This window comes from Phasianus colchicus, chromosome 7 (assembly GCF_987193195.1).
Source record: "Phasianus colchicus chromosome 7, bPhaCol1.hap1.1, whole genome shotgun sequence".
NCBI classification, from domain to species: Eukaryota; Metazoa; Chordata; class Aves; order Galliformes; family Phasianidae; genus Phasianus; species Phasianus colchicus.
Window position 1 is genome coordinate 15,109,924 of NC_143442.1, and position 7,516 is coordinate 15,117,439.

Consider the following 7,516-nt stretch of genomic DNA (forward strand, 5'->3'; position numbering starts at 1 on the left):
CATTCCGCCCCTCGCGGCACGCCGCGCCCACTCCCACCAGACCACGCCCGCTACGTGCAGACCACGCCCACTTCGGCGACGCCCCGCCCCCTTGGTGCCGGCGGGTGACGCGGCGGTGACGCGCGGCGGCGGGCGATGACGCGCGCGGACGATGGGGCAGGCGCTGTGCGTCTGTTCCCGCGGCACCGTCAGCCTGGGGGGTGCGCGGTACCTCCTGCTGCAGCGCCTGGCCGAGGGGTGCGGCGGGACGGGAGGCTGGGGATAACGGGGCGCGGGGTGGGATGCCTGGGGCGCGGAGAAGGTGGGGCGTAAGGGGTGGTCGGGGCACGGAGGGGATGGATAGTCAGGAATTTGGGAGAGGTGCTCGTGTATGGAGGGGATGTTTGGGCACGGCTGCCATCCCCACACGGCGCTCTGCTCCCCCGCAGGGGCTTCAGCTACGTGGACCTGGTGGAGGGGCTGCGGGACGGGCGCTTCTACGCGCTGAAGCGCATCCTGTGCCACGACAAGGAGGACCGGCAGGCCGCCCTGCGCGAAGTGGAGATGCACAACCTCTTCCAACACCCCAACATTCTGCGCCTGGAGGCCCACTGCCTGGTGGAGAAGGGTGCCAAGCACGAGGCCTGGCTGCTCCTGCCCTACGTGAAGGTGAGGGGGTGGCCCTCGGCCCCATGCCACGCAGGGTCGCGGTGACCGCCAGCTGTGTGTCTTTGCCAGGGGGGGACCCTGTGGAGCGAGGTGGAAGCGCTGCGGGAGAAAGGAAGCTTCATGCCAGAGCAGCGCATCCTTCTTATCCTCCACGGCATCTGCAGCGGGCTGCAGGCCATTCACAGCAAGGGCTACGCACACAGGTGGGGTCCTTGGCCAGAGGTGAGGGCAGCAGACTTCTAGAGGGCGCTTGGTGATGTCCCCCTCCCACTGCAGGGACCTCAAGCCCACCAATGTGCTGCTGGATGAGGATGACCAGCCTATTCTGATGGACCTGGGCTCCATGAACCGGGCCCGCATGGAAGTCACCAACTCTCGGGAGGCCATGGCTGTGCAGGTGGGTGCCCATCCTGGGGGGAGGGGATTGTCCCGCTGCCACCAGCCCTGCGTCCGCTCTGCCTCTCTGCAGGACTGGGCTGCCCAGCGCTGCACTATCTCCTACCGTGCCCCTGAGCTCTTCACAGTGCCCAGCCAGTGCGTCATTGATGAGCGCACGGATATTTGGGTGAGGACACAGCCACCCCCCACACCCCAAACTGTGGGGTAAGGGGCCACTCTAATGGCTACACTGCAGTCTCTAGGCTGTGTGCTATACTGCATGATGTTCGGGGAGGGCCCCTACGATGCCATCTTTCAGAAGGGTGACAGCGTGGCCCTGGCGGTGCAGAACCCCATCACCATCCCCACAACTTCCAGGTGAGGCTCTGGAGATGGGTGGGCCCTGCTCCCCATGACAGGGCCGTGCTGACCCCTCGCTCCCCACAGGTACTCGGCTGCCTTGCACCGCTTGCTCTCCTCCATGATGACAGTGAACCCCCAGGAGCGGCCCAACATCGAGGACATCCTACAGCAGCTGGAGGGGCTGCAGGCTATGCCAGCCGGCCAGGTCACCACGAGTATCTGAGTGTGGCCCATTGCTGGCCTAGGCTGTATCGGGCTGCCCTGGGCCTGCTTCCCCCTAGGGCTGCTCCTGAGGGGATTTCTGCACCCCGGGGAGAGCTGCTCCGTGCTGGAGGTGTTTTGGAGTCAGACTTCGCCATTTGGAGGTGTGCGGTGCAGTGGTTTGTACCCTGAATGCTGCCACTGAGGCCTGCACGGCTGTTGGTGTCTGTGTGGCTGCTGTGGCCAGCACGGCCCAGCACTAGGCTGCAGGACTGGCACGTGTGCCCTGCTGCTGAGGGCAAGGCCTCGCTGCCCGCTCTGAGCCTGCAGGGCGGCAGGTATCTCCTGCCCCAGGGTATGGCTGCAGCTGGGCCCGGGCTTGTGCTGCTGGAGCAAGGCAGGGGCAGGCGGGGCTCAGCGCCCACTGCCCTGGTACCCACATTGCCTCGTGTTTTGAATAAAGGTGTTCTTGCAGAGGTGTGCACGGTGTTCTCTGTCCTCCTGGACATGGGGTGAGCGGGGCACACAGCCGGGGCCAAGCAGCCAGGCACAGCCAGGCGTTGCTGAAGGGGAATAGTGGGGGAGGACAGCTCCATGGCTGCATGCAGCTGCAGCATTAGCGTTAAGCAGAGAAAGTTAATCTCTGGCCCCAGTGTGACAAATCCGTCTGTGGTTACAGCTAAGCCCTGCTGCAGAGCACTGCTGTGCAGGCTCTCGGGAGCAGTGCAGTGCAGGAAAGGGGCTCACGCAGCATGCACTGCGCAAGGCACAGGCAGAGCCCAGCACCTGGATGTAAAAGGGGCAGCAGCTCTGCTGCAGGGGGACAAAGACAGCCTTGGGATGGCACTATGAGCATCAGCAGCTGGAGGGGTGCAGCAGACACACAGCTGTTGGGCTGCCCGCAGCAGGGAAAGAAAGAGAGGCAGCCAAGTGGTTTCATAGGGAGCATTCCCCTCCTTTAATCCTCTCACCACAACACAGTAGTAAAACAGTCACAGGGATTCATGCCACGCCAGATGCCCTCAGTGTGCACCCACTGCACTGCAGAGCTCGGACATGCCCTGGGCTTTTCCCAACACTCCAACCACTCATCTTTCTGACAAGCCCACCTACTCCACTGGCTGCACACATGGAGATGTTTCAGCAGCCACAGTTTTCCCTGCTCAGGCTGAATCTGCTCCTCAGGACTCCAAGCAGGATGCAGGGTTATTCACAGGAGGCGGCGGTACCCACCCTGCCTGGATGGCAAGCAGTGTGGGATGAGCACTGCAGTCCCAGGGTCTCTTACCTGTGTGGGAAGCAAGCTGGAGCAGGAGCAGAGCACGCAGGGAGGAAGCATAGCAGCAGCAGCAGTAGCACTGAAGCACGCACCACACACCTGACCTGGCAAGAAACCAGCACAGCCGGGGGGTCACTGGGAGACACGGAAGTTCTCAAATGATTTATTGCAATGGGTTTCTGCAGGTGACACAGGAAAAGCAGCACGGTCCTCCACCAGGCGGCCGCTCTACTCCTCGCCCTCCTCTTCATCCTCATAGGAGTCCAGGCCCACCTCCTCGTAATCCTTCTCCAGGGCGGCCATGTCCTCCCGCGCCTCGGAGAACTCCCCCTCCTCCATGCCCTCGCCCACGTACCAGTGCACGAAGGCGCGCTTGGCGTACATCAGGTCGAACTTGTGGTCCAGGCGCGCCCAGGCCTCGGCGATGGCCGTGGTGTTGCTCAGCATGCAGACGGCGCGCTGCACCTTGGCCAGGTCTCCCCCCGGCACCACCGTGGGCGGCTGGTAGTTGATGCCCACCTTGAAACCAGTTGGGCACCAGTCCACAAACTGGATGCTGCGCTTGGTCTTGATGGTGGCGATGGCGGCGTTGACGTCCTTGGGCACCACGTCCCCGCGGTACAGCAGGCAGCACGCCATGTACTTGCCGTGCCGAGGGTCGCACTTCACCATCTGGTTGGCCGGCTCAAAGCACGAGTTGGTGATCTCGGCCACCGACAGCTGCTCATGGTAGGCTTTTTCTGCAGAGATGACAGGGGCGTAGGTAGCCAGGGGGAAGTGGATGCGAGGGTAGGGCACCAGGTTGGTCTGGAACTCAGTGAGGTCAACATTGAGTGCCCCATCGAACCTCAGAGAGGCAGTAATGGAGGAGACAATCTGGCTGATGAGGCGGTTGAGGTTGGTGTAGGTTGGGCGCTCGATGTCCAGGTTCCTGCGGCAGATGTCGTAGATGGCCTCGTTGTCCACCATGAAGGCACAGTCCGAGTGCTCCAGGGTCGTGTGGGTGGTGAGGATGGAGTTGTAGGGCTCCACCACGGCGGTGGAGACCTGTGGGGCTGGGTAGATGGAGAACTCAAGCTTGGACTTCTTGCCATAGTCAACGGAGAGTCGTTCCATCAGCAGGGAGGTGAATCCTGAGCCAGTGCCACCTCCAAAACTGTGGAAAACGAGGAAGCCTTGGAGACCCGTGCACTGGTCAGCCTGCAGAGAGAGAAAAACATATGAGATTTCTCTGCAACAGATATTCTTGTCAACATCTGACTCTCGAAGTCCTTCAGGATTTGTTCCATCCCTGCCATGGACAGCTGCAAATCCCTCTTTTGGCACAGTCAGGCTCTGAGCCCAGCACTACGACCAAGCCCAGCCAGAGATATACGATCCCATTTTGCGGTTACCCACCAGCTTCCGGATCCTGTCCAGCACTTGGTCAATGATCTCCTTGCCAATGGTGTAGTGCCCACGGGCATAGTTGTTGGCAGCATCTTCCTTGCCAGTGATGAGTTGCTCAGGGTGGAAGAGTTGCCGGTAGATCCCAGCCCGCACCTCATCTAGGAGAGAGCAAAGGAGGTTGAGGGCGGTGAAGTCTTTGAGCTGGCTGCCAAGCAGCCAAGTGCCCATCCCTCGTTCTACTCCCATTCCACCTGCCAGGACCGTACGTCAGTGGGGCCGTGCAGGTGCCAGGTTTCTCTGCCAGCGGAGTCTGCTGCCACCTCCCTGCACGGGAGCTCAGCTTCTCCCACTCACTGGGAGCTGCCTGGCCACTGTGACACAGCCAGAGCCGCAGTGCCGGTCGGGCTGGTTTCTCTCCATGCACATACAGAGACTACCAGCACCGCTGCCTCTAGGACATTCCAGTAACAACAGCTGGTGTGGAGGCTTGTGGTTTCTCTCGGGGTTACACCTGGTGCAGGAAGCAGGAATGCATGCACCGGTTGCTTGCTGCCTGCCCCGGGGCTGCACCCCGTACTGCACACCCCAAGCTCAGCACTCACCGATCACAGTGGGCTCCAGGTCCACAAAGATGGCCCGCGGGACGTGCTTCCCGGCGCCGGTCTCACAGAAGAAGGTGGTGAAAGAGTCATCCCCTCCACCGATGGTCTTGTCGCTGGGCATCTGCCCGTCAGGCTGGATGCCATGCTCCAGGCAGTACAGCTCCCAGCAGGTGTTGCCCATCTGGACGCCGGCCTGGCCGACGTGGACGGAGATGCACTCACGCTGCGGAGGGGGAGGCAGGATCAGAGATCGGGCATCGCTGAGGGCTAGGGGCCAGCCCTGCGCTGCAAAACCTGCCTGGGACGGTGCCCCCGCGCAGCATCGCTGCGGGCAGGGCTGGGGGTGCGCCAGGATTGCAGCTGCCGGGAGGGACAGCGACAGGCTCATCCCGGCGACACGAAGGGCACCGTGCCGCTAAATATAGCCCCGGGCCCGACGGCTGAGCCCATCACCCGCTTTGGTCATCGGCCCCGGCCCGCACCGCCGCTGCCCGCACCCTGCGAGAGCGGCCGGAATCCGTCGGACCGGAGCGAACCCGCCGCCCTACTCTGGCAACCCCGGCGGGGCGGCCCGTTGCAGCGGGGGGGAGCTCCGCCGCGCACCCTGCCCGCGCCCCCGGTGCCCGGCCCGTGCTTTCCCTCTCCCCGGCAGCTGTCCCCGTCCGTCCGCGGCCGTCGGGCACCGGACGCCACCGAAGGGGTCACCCCCGCTACGCAACCCACTGCGGCGGCTGGGGGACACCGGGGCCCCCCGGGTTGTCAGGTGGGAGGGGCCGGCAGGGGCACGTAGCCCCCGTGCAGGGGCCGGTGGGGCTGCCCAAGGTCACGGTGGGTAAGCAAGGGCTGCGTCGCAGCGGCTCTGCCATGCCTCCCCCCTCCGCTACCGGGACGGCTGTCCGGGCTCCCTCCCTCCGCCGTGCCCAGTGCGCGGTGCACGGCCTGCACTCACCATGCTGCGGCTGCGGGCCCGGGCTGTCCCGGTTGCTCGGTGCGGCGGAGCTCGGTGTGAAGCTGCGGCTGCGGCAATCCCCGCCGCAGCGAACCTCATATAGGGGGGAGGGGCCTGCTGGCGCCACGCCCCTTTATTTGGGGAGGGAGGGCCTCCTAGGAAGGTAGCTGGAGTGTGTTTGAGTCTCTGCGCAGTTGGCAGAGGGGATGAGAAACACTAAAGTGCCGGGGCTAGGGTAGCTCTCCCTCTGCCTCCAGTAGGGAAACCGTGGTATCAGGAGCGCGATGCAGGCCTGTGAGGATCAGCCACAGAATGGAGCACACATGTCTTCAACTGTCCCCCCACCAGCCTCCCCTCACTGCAGGTTCTGTTGGGATCTACAGCTCCCCGCAAGCTATGGGTTCTGCTGTGCATGGTAAGGGGCACTGCTGGGTCCTCCCTACAGGGATGTGTAGTTCAGAAGTGCAGGATAACCTTCAGAAAAAAAAGTAACAGGACACACAAATGCAACCACTGTGTGCTTCTGGCAGCAGTCAGGTCACTTTGAGGGCACAGGGAGATGGTATCAAAGCAGTAGAATTACTCTTGGGGGAGAAGGGTCCTTCCTTGCCCAGTGCTCAGATCTCAGGAGCTGTTGGAAGCAGTGCCCAGCATGACGGACAGCTGTTTCACCCCAAGCAGCTGGTATGGCTCAGTCCTGTGCTGAGGACTCTGGTCACAGACACGAGGAGCAGTGCCAGGAGCTGCTCTGCGCAGTGAGGCTGTGCCTGGCCCTGCTCCAGCACTCGGTGCAGCCCACTGCTGGCTCAAACTTTCCCCTCCAGCGGACACACGGGTGCATGCTGGGAAGAGGAGGGCAGCAGAGGACAGTCCCTGCGGGTCAGTGTAGCTAGAGCATTAGTGTTAAGCAGGGAAAATTAATCTCTGGTCCCAGCATGCTGGATAATGGGTAACACAAATCTCATGTTTGCAGCTGGAGGAAGGAGCTGATGCTCAGACCCGTGAGTGCTGGGCAGCATGGAGCCAGTCCAGGGCAGGCTGTGCTTGCTATGTGCCCCCCAGGCTTGGAGTGAGCAGGGATGCTCTGCGATGGAGCCCCAGTGCTGGCATGAGCACTTCCCTACCTAAAAAACAGCATCAGGCCCTGAGGCCAGGAATAAACCCTCCCCTCCCCAGCAGGGAAGAAGGGAGCCTCCATTGGGATGTGTCCATGGCATCCCTAGAAGCTACCATGGGAAAGGGACAAAATGGTAGCAAAGCCACTGGGGATCATTTGAAGTCCTCTGGCATCAGCTCCAGCATGAGAAAAAACAATGGACAGGCTGTTCATACTTCAATCATTTTTTTCCTTTTGAGTTCAGCCTCTTGGGGTCCCTTCCCAAAATCCCTACTGACACAAAACAAAATCTCACTGAAAAGACTGAAAACTACTGCAGGCTTCCCCAAGGGAAACCATTCCCCTCTTCTGCCAGACCCTTTGGTTTCAGGTCCTGAACCTGGTGCTTCTCCCATCACATCATAAGAATTCCTCCAAATCCCTTTGGCTGGGGATGTAACCAGAGCAAGGTGTGCAACCTGTCCTCAGCCACAAGTGCAGGGCTCTTAGCTGCACGGGCAGCTGGAGCAGGAGCAGAGCACGCAGGGAGGAAGCATAGCAGCAGCAGCACTGAAGCACGCACCACACACCTGACCTGGCAAGAAACCAGT

The 7,516-nt window shown here is 61.9% G+C and overlaps 2 protein-coding genes across 4 annotated transcripts; one reads left to right on the top strand and one right to left on the bottom strand.

Annotated features, from left to right (window-relative positions):
- Window positions 1-79: 79 nt before the first annotated feature.
- STK16 (serine/threonine kinase 16) lies at window positions 80-2,086 on the top strand. 3 transcript variants are annotated; one of them, XM_031599610.2, is made up of 7 exons: window positions 80-237; window positions 429-648; window positions 718-851; window positions 925-1,045; window positions 1,118-1,213; window positions 1,283-1,404; window positions 1,474-1,748. In XM_031599610.2, exons 1-7 carry the CDS (start codon window positions 152-154, stop codon window positions 1,610-1,612), a joined length of 918 nt encoding a protein of 305 aa, XP_031455470.1. In that variant the 5' UTR covers window positions 80-151; the 3' UTR covers window positions 1,613-1,748. The 3 variants fall into 3 exon arrangements, with proteins under 3 accessions (XP_031455470.1, XP_089999945.1, XP_031455471.1); XM_031599611.2 differs by having other exon boundaries at window positions 88-200; XM_090143819.1 differs by lacking the exon at window positions 1,283-1,404 and having other exon boundaries at window positions 1,474-2,086.
- Window positions 2,087-2,521: 435 nt separating this feature from the next.
- On the bottom strand, window positions 2,522-5,937 carry LOC149917234 (tubulin alpha-5 chain). The gene is made up of 4 exons (XM_031599608.2): window positions 5,810-5,937; window positions 4,861-5,083; window positions 4,268-4,416; window positions 2,522-4,069 (listed from the first exon to the last, which is right to left on the bottom strand). The coding sequence occupies exons 1-4, from the start codon at window positions 5,906-5,908 to the stop codon at window positions 3,098-3,100; spliced, it is 1,443 nt and encodes a 480-aa protein (XP_031455468.2). The 5' UTR covers window positions 5,909-5,937; the 3' UTR covers window positions 2,522-3,097.
- Window positions 5,938-7,516: the final 1,579 nt, after the last annotated feature.